At 47.9% G+C, this 16,696-nt stretch overlaps 1 protein-coding gene and 1 long non-coding RNA gene across 2 annotated transcripts in view; one reads left to right on the top strand and one right to left on the bottom strand.

The window, feature by feature from the left end:
- The window catches only part of LOC109312624, a 10,077-nt gene extending 4,391 nt beyond the window's left edge, over positions 1-5,686 (bottom strand). The window contains exons 1-2 of the long non-coding RNA XR_002101879.1: positions 5,675-5,686; positions 2,650-2,651 (exon numbers count right to left, since the gene is read on the bottom strand). This is a non-coding gene — a long non-coding RNA (uncharacterized LOC109312624). The remainder of the gene's footprint in view (positions 1-2,649; positions 2,652-5,674) is intronic.
- A 6,638-nt stretch (positions 5,687-12,324) lies between these two features.
- The window catches only part of CAMKK2 (calcium/calmodulin dependent protein kinase kinase 2), a 21,575-nt gene continuing 17,203 nt past the window's right edge, over positions 12,325-16,696 (top strand). Inside the window, exons 1-3 of the mRNA XM_019539372.1 lie at positions 12,325-12,911; positions 15,347-15,394; positions 15,679-15,732. Of these exons, the coding sequence (XP_019394917.1) occupies positions 12,381-12,911; positions 15,347-15,394; positions 15,679-15,732 (633 nt within the window). The 5' untranslated portion in view covers positions 12,325-12,380. The remainder of the gene's footprint in view (positions 12,912-15,346; positions 15,395-15,678; positions 15,733-16,696) is intronic.

Below are 16,696 nucleotides of genomic sequence, written 5' to 3'. Positions count from 1 at the left end.
CGGGTGCGGGGTCGTGGCTGCACGCCGCAGGCTGGCGCCCCCCGGACGGGAGCCCGGCGAGGGCAGGGCAGGGCACTGCCGGGCGGCGGGCGGATGGCTGGCACCGCAGGGGTGCCGGCTGCTGCCTCTCCGCCCAGCGTGCAGCCCGAGGAGCAGGGAGAGGAGACAAAGGAGGCCTGGGTTTGGCGGGGAAGGCGATGTGGGGCTGAGCTGATGCTGAGGTTGGTGCTGGCGCAGGGGGGAGAACCGGTCTCCTGGGAGGCGTGGGTGCTGATGCCACAGAGGAGCGGGGCTGCAGCAGTGTCTCTGTGCGGGGCTGAGCTGCTGAGGGCTGTCATGCACGGTAAGGTGGCTCAGGAAGGATGTGGCCATGCTGGGGAAGGAATGGGATGCGGACTGGATGCCCTAGAGCAGGGGAGGGAGGAACCTGCAACGGTTCCCCAGCAAGGGGACTCTCAGCAGTGGCTCCGTAACTGGCCTGGCATTGTTTCGCTCCGGTGGCAGGCACTTGTCACACAGCTGACTGGTGGGAGGCCAGACGTGAGGGCTGATCCTATCCAGCTGCTGGTGCTTGGGAATACTGCCTGGCTGGGCATGCACAGCCCCAGCAGCAGCTGCCACGTGGGTCTCTGCACCCTGGGTTAGTCTGGTCAGCATCTCCTAATTGGGACCGGCGCTTGGATGGCTCTCTAGTCTTCAAAGTAGGCAAGTTGGGGAGGTGCGTGTGTGTTTGGGGCCAGGGGTGGTTCTTGGCTTCATCCTTCCCTGTCGTACTCTGTCCACTGACCCAGGATAGCCATGGCTGGGCAGAGACAAATGTCCGGCTCCCTGTTCCATTAGCTGGAAGAGGAATGGCCTCTCTTTCCTTCTTACAAAAAATACCCGCTACTAGCCTGTGTGATGCCAAGATGCTGGGCTTCCTCAGAACCTTAAAGAATAAAGCCCATGTAATGTCTGCTTCCCCACCCTGATGCACACGTAACTGTCTCGGCTTCAACAGTGAAATTAGAGAGATCCATTTTCACTTCCCTTTCTAGTCCTGGCTGGCCCTCTTCTGTGCTCACCTAAATACTGAGCTGCATGCTGCTGGGGGAGACGGACTCTCGGTATTTCTGTCAGATTTAAGTAAGTCTTTGTGTTCTTTCCACTGGTTTTACATGTTATGAAGGGGTCGGTTGGTTGTTGTTTTTTTCTTTGTTTTACAATTTTGACTTTACCTGGTTGGTCAGTTCTGACCTAGTGGCATCCCTTTAAACAGCTGGAGGAGCCGCAGGCAGAAAGTGATTTTCAAGATGGTAGGTATAAATTGCTGAGCCTGTTGGTTTGTGGGGGTTTTATACATCCAGAGCATAGGAAAGGCAAACATAACTCCGGGCTCTGTGTGGACCTGAAATTAGATCGCTCTCAATACTTTGTTCTGTAGCTGGAACTACTGCCCTAGGCTTATGGTTGCCACCACTTCACAGCTTCTCACCACCGCCGCACGCTCTGTCAGGGGGGCTATGCCTCCCAGGGATTTAGCAAGCAGTCAGGACCTGCTAGTGCCCCGACATGACCACCTGGTGCAGCATTGCTGTTCTGCAGCACAAGTAAGGGGACAGCAGTCCTTTCTCTTGTTCCCTGCAGCCACAGGTTTAGAATCCTATAAAATGAGGGTTGAAGGGACCTCCGGAGATCACATCTAAGCCAACCCCCTGCTCAGAGCAGGATCAGCCCCAACTACGTCATCCCGGCCAGGGCTTTGTTGAGCCAGGCCTTAAAAACCTCCAAGGAATGAGATTTTGCAGCCTCTCTAGGTAGCCTGTTCCAGTGCTTCACCACCTTCCTAGCAAGAAAGCTTTTCCCAATACCCAGCCTAAACCTCCCTTGCTGCAGCCTGAGCCCACTGCTCCTTGTTCTGCCTCCTGCCCCTACTGAGACCAGTCCAGCTCCAGCCTCTTTGCAACCTCCCTGCAGGGAGTTAAAGGCTGCTGTCAAATCCCCCCTCAGTTTATCTGAATGGCTCCTGTTTTTATTCAACCCTTTAACCATGAAGTTCTCGTGACACCTTCATCTGTAGCTTCTGTGCATTTCTTTTGGCTTTTTTGATCAATGGGAGTAATAGCAATGCCTGGGCTCCTGTGGGACTGTGAGGGGAAGTGTGACAGTCTGTGCTGTGCCCAGGTACTTTTCTCTGCTTTCTTGCTTGTTCCTTTTCAAGCTACTGAAGTTGAGAGATGCAGAGAAGGCTTTCACACCTGCCTCGGATGGATCTGCAAGAGGCTGGTATTTAATGTGTGATGGAAGTTTCCAGGTTTCACCTGGAAGAAGCATCCTTTACTGACAAAATGAGGTCCATTTATTTCCTAGCCTGGGAGAGCAGCAATTGAGAACTGTGGCTCGGTCTCTCTGGGCTCTTCCTGTCTAGACTTGCAGTAACTGCAGGAGGTGACTTAAGTGTTCAGCTGAGTATCCTGAGCTGCTATAGGAGCAACATCCTGAGGCAAGGACTGTGTGAGTAGGCTTGGGCTGCATGGCAACCAGGAATAACCAAGTATGACAGTAGTCTGCACAGATGTGTGGGTGGGTGGTGAATTTACTAGTGGTCAAAAGTGCTAGATTAACTGTTCCAGTGAGTATGTGCTCTTCTTACCACAGAGCGTTGCATACGGCTGGGGGTGGGGAGCAGCGCTGTGCTTGATGTGGAAAGAGTGCACCTGAGAGATGGGCAGTTTGTTCCCCAGGTCCGTTCAGTCCTGGGTTTCTTTGCTGGGACTATAAGCAAGCCAGGGAGGAGAGGGCTTTTAGGCACTCCTGCTGGTTATAAACCCAGTCTGTCTGGAGCAGAGCCCTGCCAAGCACCTTTCACATTGGGTAGGCTGAGGTCTGAGGGTGTTTCTCCTCTTGACTTGCAGAGTACCTAGCACAATCCCCATTTGAGCCTTTGCTACCTTGATATGAGGACTTTTCCCCAGCTGGCTGCATTTCTGCCAGCCAGTGTCCCAGAGGCGAAAGGCTGTACTCATCTAGCCATTGTGGGTCTGAAGAGTGTTGCAATATAGCTCTGAGAGTCTCTTGTCCAATTGGGGAATGCAGCTTTTACCCAATGTTTCAAAGAATTTGAGGCGGGGGGAAGCTGGCATGGTGCGGGCACTAAGTTGTGCATTTGACAGCCCAAAGATGACAAGTTTGAGGCTGCAATAGAAACGCTTATGGTGTGGCTCTATCAGATTCCAGTGAATCTGCAAATTCTGCTAAATACCTGGTCACAAGCATACAAAAAAAGGAAAGGAAGGAGTTTGGGGCATTGGACTTGGCTTGGCTTTGCTTTCAGCCTGGTTCTGCATCGTGCCTTACGTGGCATTTGTACACAGTGCATCCTTCCTGTCATAACTAGCAGGCAGAGTTCATTAGAGCTGCTATTTCGAGGAAACTTGGGAGGATTTCTTTTGGCTGGCAAGCAGTAGAAGGAGAGAACATAATTAGGAGCAATTCATGTGCACGGATATCTAAGCAAGATATTCATCTGAAAAGCACCGGTACTTGGAACTTAAAGCCCAGTAGTCAAGGCTGTTTACACAAGTATCTGTGGCCTCTCTTCTCCTCCAGTTGACAGGTGATCAAACTAATGCAGAGATTTTCAGACTCGGTTTTATGACAGTAAAGTGCTGCTTGTTTTTGCCAAGTTCAAGCTGGCTGCTGCTCCAATAAAATGCATTTAAAACATTTTTGGACTTGAAAAGTTCTCTTGGTTCTTTCACCAAGGTAGCTCATCAGGAGAGACAGGTGGTTTGGTCTGTAGATGTCATGGTTTTTGTGAGCTCCATGCTTTCTTTTGTTGGAAATTCACCAAAACACAGCAGCAAACTTGGGTAGGAATTCAAGATGTTGAACGCCTTATAACCTGTAAGTCCCGGTTTAGCAAACACTTAAGCGTGTGCTTAATTCAAAGAGGAGGAGTCGCATTAGATCAGTGGAATTGCTGATGTGACTAAGTGCCTGCCTGTACAGAGGGCTGAGGTAGTTGGATGCAGGCTTTGATTCTAGGCTGCTTTGTGAATGCTTCATAGTATTGTATTGCCTGTGGCTTCCTTGAAGCAAAAACTCCAGCATTTTTGCTCATATGATTCTTGATGTTTTTGTAAAGGTATAATATTTGTTGTTACTTCTCTGGGAACCTGCTGGTGAGTTCTCCGGCATTTACAGTTTTTCCAAACTCTCACCTGATCTGACTTTCAGACTCTTGCCATGTTCTGTTGCATGGGTAGAGCATAAGGGAAGAGCCTCTGCCTTCAGCTGAAGTCATCAAAAGGCATTTGAGAACAGCTCTCCCTGGCTTATGGGCTCAGTGGAGAAGCAGTGGCAGAGCTGCAGTTGGCAGGGCTCAGATGGCCTCTGTCACCATTCTGTCTTATCCGAGCCACAGCGACTGTAGCGCAGTGGAGGAAGGTTTCCTTGGAAAGTCTGTTATCAATGTGTTCTCTATACACTACTTTTATTTCTGTGGCGGGAGGTAATGTGTGATCAATGCCGCCATTGTTACAGATGATGTTTCATCAGCTTGTTCTTGGCACGAATGTGACCTTTTATCACAAAGTGAACTCATGATTCTTCACTTCCTGGTAAAACATACCAGCTGGTTCCCATTGTTCTCAGGTAACTTTTTAAGTGACAAGTATAATAGTGCAGGTTTTTGTTCACTATTGGATGGTACGGGTCAAGGACCTGTTCAGATGGGCAAAACCAGAGTCCAGAAATAAGTGTGAATCAGTCTTTGCGTTTATTGAATGTGTTTCATGCAAGGGTCTTGAAGGGCTTACAAACATTGAATGTATTTCATGCAAGGGCGTACAAACATCGGTGAGCCCATACAACTCACCTCTGCGCTAACATGCTGTCTTTTGGGTGTGTGTAGAGTGAGTGCACAGCATTATGGTGCCCACATCATTTAGTAGGTCTCTTGGTGCTGCCTGAGGCACAGAGAGGGGAAGTGACTTGCCTGTGGTTAGAGAGGAAGTCCTTGGCAGGGCTAAACATACTTGTTAGAGCCAGCCCTGGGCTTTAACCACTAGGTTGTCATTTCTTTCAGTGAGGGGAGTCTTAGCTATCACCGCACTGAGTACAGGAGCTCATACCATTATTGGAAGTCCGGTTTCTGAGTGTGCTGTGGAGGTGCTGTAGACAAACCCTTAGCCTGTCAGCTTTCTATCCTAGCTTATTGGTAGTCTGGCAGCACTGGAGCCTGGACTCCTCTGCTTATCTCCAGGCCAGGTCTGGGATCAGCAGCAGCAGTCCAGGCTGTCGTGATACCACCACAACTTTGGTCTCATGCTGGGATGGGTTTGAGTCCTTCTTGAATCCTTGGCATCACTTTGAATGCTGCCAAAAGGGGCAGGTAGTGGTGGGAGTGAAAGCATCCAACAGACACAGCACTATCTGCTGTCTTTCCGACACTTGTTCTTTAAACAGAAATCAAGAAATGAAAGACTGCCTAGAAGCTCAAGGTTGTGAAGGGAGAGGTAGTTAGCTGTGGTAGTGAAGACTGTGAAGGGAGAGGTAGTTAGCTGTGCTAGTGAAGGGAGAGCGAAGTGAGCTGATGGGGCAACATGCCTAACTTTCACCTCTGGGGCCAGCATTTAAATCCTGGCTGAATTAAGTGCAAGATTTATGGAGTCCCTGATTGCTCTCATTTTACAGACCCTAAAAAAGCCCAGGACCAGAACAGCAGGGCTGCTGTAGCTAGAATTAAATCATTGTCTGTGTGTTGTGTGTCTGACTTGCATTTTCCTCCTGGTCTTGTCTCCAAGGGCGGGAGGTGTAACCTTGGCTTGTGCAGTGCGCTTCCAACAAAGAGCAGGAGCAGGGTGGGAGAAGAGACGCTGCAAAAGTTCCCATCGGTCAGGACTGAATGTGTGGGAGGGAACCGACTAGCTCTCAATGGTGCTGTTACTGTCTACACTTCTTGAGCACCATGTTAAGAAACACGTGAAGCTAGAATAAACTAAGCCTTACAGGGAAACTCCATTTAATGAGTCAGAAAAGCATCTTAGGGGAGGCAAGTGTAAATTAATAACATCAGCCCTTCCCTCCCAGACCCCTTCATTAGCACCTAAGCTCAGGACAGTTGGGCTAAAGATGAGGCAGGTGCACACCCCCTTGAAGTGCTCAAGTGTTAGCTAACATGAAGGCAACTCTGTTGAGGGACACCTCGGATATCACCAGCTGCAAACACAGCTCCGAGTGTTTGTAAGTGCATGTAGAAAGCTTCTCTTTTCCATGGCGCCAGCTCCGTTCTCAGCTTGTTGGCTTCATAACCTTTGCAGTGCCTGTAAACTAACCACGTTCTGATCCTTGAAAACCTATGTGCCCAGGGCTGGTGTTTTCCCAGTAGACATGTACGTTCTGAATGTTTGGGAAATAAATTGTTGCCCTCCGATGCTGCAGGTTTGGTTTTGTGTGCTCTAATGCTGGAGAATGCTCAGCTACCATGTTGACAGGTGCGGCTTCATGAGGAAGTATGTTTCAAAAGAGCTGTTTCCTTGCTGTCATCAAATATTGGGTAGTTTTTCTGCATGGTGTCCGTCAGTGCCGTGTTCTGCTCCTGATCTGGCTGCATTTCAGTGCCATGGAAAGTAATTGTTGTATCTGAGAGAGAGAGAGAGACTGCAACAGTGTGTGACTGTCCGCGCTCTCGCTTCCATCCCGTTCTATTGAACCATGTAGATTTTGAATGAGTGTTACACAGATCTCCTTAACTTTAATATTATCCATACTGGATGTGCAGCAGATTCTCTCTGATCCTACTGCAGTGGGTAAGGTTTATATATGGAGAGCAGCCAATGGGCAAATTATATGCCAATAAATCCTTTCTCTATCCAGGGCTGTCCTGCTTCTCGCAAATTTTGCATGTGTGGTTTTTAAACAAGGTGGCTTATTGGAACACTTGAAAGACCCTTTGAACCAACACCAGAATGTGCCAATGTTTGACATATGTGCAGCTTCTGGGATGATGAGGCATTGGCAAGAACAGAGAGCCAAAGAGATGTATTTTCCTACTCAAAGTAATTTCTTCCAGTCAAGCACTTGCACTTTTTCTGCATTCAATTTCTATCCTCCTCCTCAGATTCCCCATATGCTTATTAAAGGAAAAACAGACTGCATTATCATTAGAGATCTTCCACATTCCCGTATGATTAGCTCTTCTCAAAACGCAACTGGCTTGTGGAATATTGCTGTGTGGGTGGCTAGCTCTGCATGTGTGCGTGTGAGAGAGAGACGGCTGGCCTAACTTTCTGTCTAGTGTGGACATTGCTTCATTTAGGACTGCTTTTGTTACTCCCGTTCCCACCCTCCAATGCTTTCAGAAAACTGCTAGCAAGGAAATCTCTTGGATTTTCTCTCACAACACTGCCTCGTTCAAGTGACACAGTCCTTCCCCCAAAAGAGGGGTGCACCAGTTCACAGAGCCACAGGAAGCCTGCTTGCATTAATCAGCCTTGATATGTTTATCCTTCTCAGGTCAATTAACTCTGGTTCCCTGGCCACTCTGCTCTGAAGTGTCACAGATACTTTGTAACTTAATTTCACTCTTACCTCTTCAGGGCTTCAAGCAGCCACCCTGGTTTTTTGGGGAGAGGGCAGAAGGGGCAATTGTAATGTGAATATGAAGAATTATGGGTGAGGCCATATTAACTTTGTACAGTGGATGAATGTTGCGTGCTCCCCAGCTGCCGAAGAGGTAGGTCTGAGCACAGAGCACTTTCAGAGCCCTGCCTTTTAGTGCTATAAAATGCTGGCAGGGACCAGACACAAATGCGAAGCAGCTCACAGTTTTTTAAAATGCCCAGTTGTAAAAAATTTGCATCATCTGCGTTAACCTCAGGCAGCTCTGCATTTCCTCTGCCTGATCTGTCGGGAGTGGAATCTGTTCCCCAGCACAGGGTTTAGCGTACGGGGCTTCAGGCACAGCTCTTCCGTGGATTTACTCTGGTCAGCATCCCCCGGGGCAGGGGAGAGGGGGCTCCCCTCACTCCCCGTCTTTTGTAATCAAATCGCTCTTTCTCTCTTTGATAGACTGCTCTGTGTACGTCCTTTCACAGCATCTGATGAAGTGAGCTCGGGCTCATGCAAGCTTATGCAATACGGATTCAGTGAACCATGTTAATCTGAAGTTGGGCAGAAGGCAGGGTAGAGATGCACCCTGTAGACTAACTGCCTCCCTCTGCTCAGGGCCAGCAGCCACACTACTTAGCCATACATCCCTTCCCACTGCTTAAATATGCAGGTCCTAGGTGCTAGGATAAATTCCCTCTGCCTTTGCCATGTACCTTTGCAAAGGACTGGAGACAATTTTCAGTAAGCAGAGAGCGAGATGGGTGTCTGGTGAAGAGCCCAAGCCCCCAGTGTGGTGGCATACACACACAGGTCTGGGTTTCTATACTGTTGATGCTGTTCCAGGCAATGGAGAGTGACCAGCTAATGCGCACACACTCCAATGCTAGAAAGTCCCTCCTCCACTCTGGCCTTTGTGATGGTCCACGCTGAGGGCAGAAATGCTTTCCACTTCTTGCACGGATGGATCAGCTCCATTCCACAAATGACAGGTGCCAAGGGGCATCCTTTTTTGGTGCGGTTTCTAGAGGGAGCAGGGTGAGGGTCCTGGGCCCCAGCACTTTGGGAATGTTCCTGATTAATGGAAAGTTATTTATAGTTGCCAGCTGGCCTGGCTTCCAAAGGGCTCTAGCATATGGCAGCCAGCCTTTAGGAGCTGGCTGATTTTTGTTTTGTTTGGGTTTTTGCTGCCCTCCCGGGAATGCACAAGAATGAGCTTGTGCAGTGCTAACGGACTCAACTCCTGGGTCACTCGTTAGTGTGCCTCATTGCTTTTGTCCTGTGGACTTGCTGCACCCAGCATACAACCCAGAGCTGGCTCCCGCAGTGGCGTTGCCAACAACTTCAGAGGCACCAGGATTAGACCCTCTTGGGGGTTCTCCTCTTTCAAGAAGCTGAACATCCCTAGGAAAGCCTCTGGCAGTTGACAGCTCATAGGCCTTCATGGGATTGGGGCCCTGGCTCTGGCTTCCAGGCTTTGTCCTCATATGTTGTGGACGCAGTTCTGTTTCTGTGCTTTGTTTGTCGGCTTGTGCTCAAATTTTGTTTGCACAAAAAAGAAGTTTTGTGGTTAAAGGGAAAAATAGGCCTCGCACCCGCCTCTGCAAAGCAGCCTCTGGATCCACCACACATTGGAGCAGCCCAGTTTACTGCTTTGCTGTCTTCCATGTGGGCTTTAAAATACATATTTTTTTAATTTTCAGGGGCATCTTTGCCCAGTTCCCTCCCACCCATCAGCTGCTGCACCATATGCATCCATGGTCCCATCACACCTCAGTGCCCCAATATGAATGTAGCAGCTGCTAAAGCTGGTGTCCTCCTGGCTCCGTCTCTATGAGCTGAGGCCCAGAAGCTCATTGGCAAAGTAAAGTGATCAGTGCAACTTTGCCCTGAGCCAAACAGCCATGTCCTGCCGAGCACTCGTGAATAATGGACTCCCTATTGGACAGGGGGAAAAACCGTTCTATGTTTCTAGAGTATTAAGTGTTTCATTTTTTGAATAACAAGGCACAATCCAGGAATATATTTAGTAGGGGGGAAATTATAGCACAGCTTAAATAGCTTAACCTTTCTGCTATCAATTGGTCGTATTTATATCTTTCACAGTATTTTAATTTCTTTTTCTTATTAGTCCTTTAACCTGCAAGCAATAAATTGTAACATGCCAAATAAAGCAGCATTTTTTGTCAATGGGCTAGTCCAGCTTTAGAGAAAATGGTCTATTTTATGCAAATGATTCTGTGTCTAAAATGGCAATTATGCAATTATAAAGTCTTTGGGAGAGCGTGCTTGTTTTTTCTATCTGACATGTAATTTCTACTATATTGATTCAGAACAGCTCTGCCAGAGGGCACAACATAATGGAAATTTTAATTTTAGATGAGATCTAATTTTAAGCAGCTGCCTTAGTGAGGTGTGGGAACAACATGGCAATAAATAAATAAATAAACTAAACATTGTTCCTGAGTTTTTTGTACTGGTGGCAACCTGTCAACCTAGAAATTAAAAATAAAATTGTGTTGCAGTGCGGAAAACAATAATTTTTCTGCCTGTGTGTTTTAGTCCTGCTAAACTAGAACTCCCAGGCTGTCATCTCAGCCAAGCTGCTTGCAGGGATTGGGGAACGTTGTCTTGTCTGGGTGGCACTTAGGTTTTTCACAGGGTCTCTGCAGAAACCCACATCAACCAAGCAAAATTTAAACTGTTAATTTTATGGTGACAGTTTGCAAGCTAGCTGTGCAAACTATGTGCATCAAGCTTGGCTGCTCAGAAAACTAGAAGCAAGCTTAACAATTATGTTGTCTCTCTCTGAATTAGACCTGATTTAAACCAAATGAGAATTACAAAGCAGTTAGAGAATGGATGGAGGGCAAATTAAAATAATGCAAATGGCTGTTTTAAGAACAGCTTTAGGACCCAATCCTGTCTCTGGCTGGGGAGATCTTTTATGTGCAGGGAAATCCTGTTGAATTAGAAATAGGATTCTGCCTAGTCGAGGGCTTGATCTTACAAAGGAACTGAGCATATTCTCAATAAACTTTGGGGTCAAGACTTAAGAGAGCGGAGCTTGATGTCTTCCGCTAGCACTGGAGAACTCCTGTGACATGATTGCTGTTGGTGTCAGTCATGGATACCTGAGTACAGGGGGCCTGATCCTCAGCGAAGGGGGTGACCAGACTTCCATAGGAGCAGGTCTATGTTACAGCTTTTTTAACAGGAGGTGGTGAGTTTGCTGCCTAGCATTTCTTTTGTAGGGCAGGAATGCTACCTGCTAAGCAATCCCTGTTGTAGATGCTACGAGTTGGTTGTACAAGAGATTCCTATACAGGACTGGCCTTGTCGTAGCTTCACAACATTAGTGTTAACAGTGGAAGGACTAAAGAAGTTAAAAGCCCAGTACAAACTGCTAGAGCATTTTGTGTTTCTTATCCCAGACTCACAAAGCACTTTGCAGATATGAAGTCTCCCAGGGCCTCTGTGACTGCGGTAAGGAACACACAGCTTATTTCACTGGCCACTGAAAGGAAACCATTTGTTAGCCTGAATCGGTACTTCAGGATTGTGCAACACCATGCAGAGTATGTTAAGAAGAGCAGTATGTGCGACTGGAAATTTACGGGGTATTTATGCATATGGACTGTAAATCTCACCTGCGTCACAATTGGGCCAGGATGCAGGGATTACCACGGCTACTGTTACACAGGGGCCATGGGAGTTTTAGTGACCCCAAGTGACCTTCACTCCATACGGTCTCCTTCTGTTCAAAGCACAAGCATCAGACCGAGTAGCTCCTTGGGCAGCTGCTGGTTTGTTGCTCAGAACCCTTGTCCATCCTGGCTCAATTCTTGATTTTGTGCTCCTTGGTCTTTCTGCCCTGGACTGTAAACTCCTTGATCTGCGCTTCATGCTGTCTTGCAGAGGCAAAAGGGAAAACGTGGATCCAGACACTGCAGGATGCGGGTTTGAAAGAGAGTTCACAAGCTGAACCTTGCTAGGTTTCATGTGCATGCATCATGTTACAGAGCTGGGTCTTGATCCGGAACCAGAACCTGAGGTTTGGTCTGGCCCCATCTCTGCTAACATGGACTGGACTGAATCAGATCGCTACAGAACTGGGTAGACTGCTGGCTGCTGAACTGCCAGCACCTTGTTACTCTAGAGCAGTGGTCTCCAAAGTGGGGTGTGCAAGACGATCCATTGGGGTGCAGGAAGAAAATATTAGAACTTCTATTTATATTTATCTTTTATCTAAAAAAAATAAGAAATTAAGCTTTACTAATATTTAATATACGGATTGACACTGGCGCCTTCACTCGGTCCATACGTCAGACGGTCATGTGTCACGTACAGTATGCGAGGTATCCTGAGCAAAGAGTGGGAGTTCCACAACGTGGAGGTACAGTAGTACAGTGTACAGTGGTCTCCAAACTTTGTACAGTGTTACACTGAGTAGTACATGTATATAATTTATAAATAAATATACATATATCGGGGGTGCGTGCTCAAACATTTTTTACTGATGGGGGTGCATGATCAAAAAAGTTTGGAGACCACTGCTCTAGATGGGGGTAATGACTAATTCCCTATGGATGCCTGAAGAATTCCTAACTGTCAGCGGAGCAATGAGCTCAACAACGCATCCAGGACAAAGTTAGCTCTTGTCTTTAAAGCAGCCCACAAACAGGACATGGGCTGCTGCAGCGTGTTGCCGCTAACTGTTTGTTATGCTCTTAGCTTAGCCTCTCTGATGGAGCTGCACCAGCCGTAGGGATGAAGCTGGCAAGTGCATCATGCCATCATGCATCCCCAGCAGAGCTGCTGCTGAGTGGCCCATTTGTTACGATGGACTGTGCAGCGAGGCGCCTGACGTTCTGTGTGGTGTGTCGTCACTGAACACTGACTGCTTCGGCATGGAGTCCTTCGTCGTGGTATCAGAGTATGATTCAACGGGTGCCATGAGCGAGGAGCAGGGACTTGACCGACAGGAGGGACTGGAGGAAGATGAGCACATGGAGCACTGCAAAGAAGATACGATCATGTCTGACAGCATTGGACATGAAGAGAAGACCATCCCCAGCACCAGCAGGGGCCCGTTAGATGAGATGAGGGAGGTGCAAGTCAAGCTAAATTTTTCCAGTCGAAAACTCTCTCTCCAGGAAAGGCCCCAGTCAGCACAGTCTCCCGGGAGTAACGTAGACATGAATGAGCGATACATTTACCCATCGCTCCCTTATTCTCCAGTCACGTCTCCACATTCGTCTCCTCGGCTGCCACGGAGGCCCACAGTGGAATCCAACAGAGTTTCCATCACAGGCTTGCAGGTAAGGTGTGGGGGAGAGAGTTGGACCTGTGTGCATCACAGACTCTGCACTCCTGTGGTGTATGTATAGTTTCCATAAATTTTGGCCTTACTCTGCTGCCTCCTGGGCTCAGGATTCTTTTAACCTGTTGCTTTTGATGCAGCCTTTTATTCTTGCTTGGTTCATCTGGAGTATTTTCCTGTCGTTAAAGGTGGTTCCTAGCAAGGGGTGTGTGTGAATGACTGTTGGGGGCTCACCATTCGGGGGTCCTGTTTTCTGTGTTCTGATGTCTGTTCCATGTGCCTGTTTCATTGAGCTTGCATTTGTCTTCCCCTTCTGAGTATAGGCAACCTGACGTTCTTCTTGGTTTCCCAGCTAGAAATCTGCATGGCTCCCCATGTGTTCGCTTTCAGATCCTCCCAGGGTCTCCAAACAGAACCAGAGAAGTTGCATGACCCCTGACTGAAGGTTTTGTATTTAACGACCTGGTCCTGTGAACTCTTAGGTGTGTGAGCAGCTGCTTACTCATGGGAGCAATATGAGCACTTATATGCACATGATATTGGTCCCTTGCAGCACTTGGCAAGCTGTTGCCATGGAACAGTGGCTGATTATTAAGTAAGTAGGTAGCATCCTCCATTTTTCAAAGCGTGTTTATTCCTCAGAAGACTTGTGAAATAAATATTGCTCCCATTTTATAGGTGGGGAAACTGGGGCAGCAGGGTAAACCCTTTCATCCTTGAACTCTACTACTTTGTAGATATGGGGGCTGTGGAGTTAAGTCCATAGATTGCCACAAGGCAGGCTGATTCCACTTTGGCGCAGAACTTGGAACTTCCTGGCTGCCAAGTTTAGTCTGAAAGCATGCCATTTAAAAGCCTGTCTGACTGCAACAGCAGTGGATGTAATAGCTGTGCTGGGCACTGCAACTTCTTTACCTTGATGATGGGAGAACCTGGTGTGTCTGTTTCAAATCCCCCGAGAGAGAGCCTTCTTGGTCCGGCTGAGTGACTCTGCTAATGGAGCCCAACCGTATTTATCACAGCTTGCAGTGCCAGGGGCTGGGGAAGGAAGGTAAATAATGGGAAATGAGACACTCTTTGGGAAGATGGTAGGGAGTTCTGTGATCCCCAACAGCAGCTGATTAAAAGAGAGGTGGGCGGAATTCATACCTCCAACCCATTCTTTCCTCATTATTTGTTTGAAAGGAGGAAGATGTGCTTGTATTTATGATGCTCATCTTTTGGCATTAAACCTCCACACGTGTTCTGCAGTGGATGGAAAATGTGTGGTTAATCTGAGAAAACAGGGACTCTTCTTAAGTAACAACAACATGGTGGGTGTCAGGGGTGCTTCTTCTTACACCTGAGGTAGCAAGGAGGAGTCATGTCCTCTCAAAAGTGTTCATCTGTGCACAAATGCTCCATTGTGATGTGATAAGAGCCCAATCTTGCATGGTGCCGATTCCCCAGAGCTCCTCGTAAAATAAAAGGCCTTGTCCAACCACACTTAACGGGAGTTTCGTTACTGATGTGAGTTAGAACTAAATGAATTTCTCAGCCCCTTTCATGATCCTGCCTCCAGAGGAAGAAGGGTCTGCAAAGAAGGTCCTGTGGGGGTTGTAACCCTTGAGGAGTTGTTCGTTATTGGGTCACTAGCCTGGGTTTCCCCCCTACAATTTACTAGTTGCTGCTGATGGCAAAAAAGCAAGAAAACGAGGAGCCTGCAGTTTCTTGAACAAGGTTCAGAAGTGGGTGGATGCTGTCTTCTGCCCACTGTGTGAGAAACATGAAGTAAAAAAAAAGCTTTTTTGAAAGATAAGGGCGTGAGCTGTTTGTGTGCCCAGAACCTGTCATCTCTAATGCAGAACAGGCCACAAACATCTACAGCTAGACAGTGCTTTAGGCATAATAAAAGTATGTGGAGGGTGGTCACTGGCTGTTGAGTAAGGACTAAACTTTCCATTGCTTACAAGGCCTGATGCACTCCAATAGGTCTATAGCCAGTTAATTCCAGCGACTGATCTTTATGTGCACATTTCATGTGAGGGAATGTTATTGAGTGCAATAACTTGAATGCCTGTAATTAGCCATGTGTAGCGATGCCAAATCTAGCAAATGGCTGTCATCTATTGCTGATGAAATCAAACATTATAGCTACAATCTGAATGGATTTACATTACCAAACAAGCACAGTCATCTGCATGGTAAAAGATGACATTTATTGTCTAAAGAACATTGTGCCTGTGACTTAAGAGGCTGTTACTGTTTCGAGATTTGTTTTCTCTCTCTCCAGCTAATTGACTCTAATGGTGCTTCTGATGTCTAGAGCCTTTTCCAGTGCTTTGTTTATGAATTATACGTTCCTTTTACCTGTGCAACAAATGGAACAAATAAACATGCAATTGTTTGCATCTACCACTGGTTCAACCTCTTTCTTTCTTCCTCCCCTCGTAGGACTGCGTGCAGCTTAATCAGTATAAGCTGAAAGACGAAATCGGAAAGGTGGGTATTCTGTACCATAAACTTGGTGGGTGAGGCCCAGGCTGGGCCGGGGGGAGTGTTTATTTTTCTGAACCCTGTTAGGTCCCAGTGTTAGAAGGATGCTGTGTCCCGCGTGTCAGTGCTGTGAGAGCAGAGGGAGGAGCCCCACGGTTCTGGCTAATCTGTGGCTTGTAAAGGAATCCGCAGACCAGTTTTTGCGCTGCTGGTCATGGGGTCCGGAGTGGCAGATGTACTTTATCTCAGCTGATTCCTGGCAGTAACCTGTGGCTCGTGTGTTTCCGTAGGGCTCCTATGGGGTCGTGAAACTCGCGTACAATGAAGATGACAACACCTACTATGTGAGTATCATTGGTATTGATTGTCTGGTGGCTGGAGCAGCAGATAAGCCTCCCTCCCCTCCAGGGTCTAAGTAGTCTCTGATATTGCAGGCGGGCTGATCTGCCAACCGTCTTCCAGCTCTTTAGACCACTTGATTTAAAAAAAAAATCCAAACCTCACAACGCTGGGTTTGAAATTCTTCTTTTCCCCAGCAATGGGGTAGGCAGCAGTTTGGTAGCTGAGACTCCTTCCCTGCTTCCTGACCTGGTGACTGAAAAACACTTTTCCTTGCATCTTGGGCTCCTGCATCATGTCTTTCAGAGGGAAGAGTGAGCATTAGCTGGCTAGCAAATCATGGGAGGCCAAGGGCACCAGAAAGGAGCAAGATCAGCCTTCAGGCTTTGCTGGCCTTATGGAATCAAGACCTTGGGTGGGTGAAACTAGGGAAGGAAGGAGGAGGACAAGCAGGGGGAGAGGCTTGCAATCCTGGGGAGGGATGAGCACAGAAGGGGGAGCTTCTCTGTGGCATTGGGAAAAGAAGCCTGGAGATGGAGAGAGAGGGGGAGAGGTGCTGCCTTGTATTTGGGGTTTCATATATGTGAGAATGGGCTTCCTCTTTCTTTTCCAAGATGGGTCCAAAAGACTGCTGTGCCCTGTAGGTCGAGGTGTGTTGCTTCTTTCCCATCTCATAGTTTCACAGTTGGTCAGGTCGGAAGGGACCTGAGCAGAATATTTGAGTCTGACCCCCTGCCATGGCAGGAAAGAGTACTGGGGTCAAACAACCCCAGCAAGGTCTCTCTCCAGCCTCCTCTTAAAGACCCCCAGGGTAGAGGCCAGCACCACTTCTCTTGGAAGTTGGTTCCAGATCCTAGCCGCCCTGACAGTAAAGTCGCGGATGTCTAGTCTGAATCTCCCCTCTGCCAGCTTGTGACCGTTATTCCTGGTCACTCCTGGCGGTGCTCGGGGGAACAGGGACTCCCCCAG

This window comes from Crocodylus porosus, unplaced genomic scaffold (genome assembly GCF_001723895.1).
Source record: "Crocodylus porosus isolate Cpor-Errol unplaced genomic scaffold, CroPor_comp1, whole genome shotgun sequence".
NCBI classification, from domain to species: Eukaryota; Metazoa; Chordata; order Crocodylia; family Crocodylidae; genus Crocodylus; species Crocodylus porosus.
This window is presented reverse-complemented; position numbering and strand designations above follow the sequence as displayed.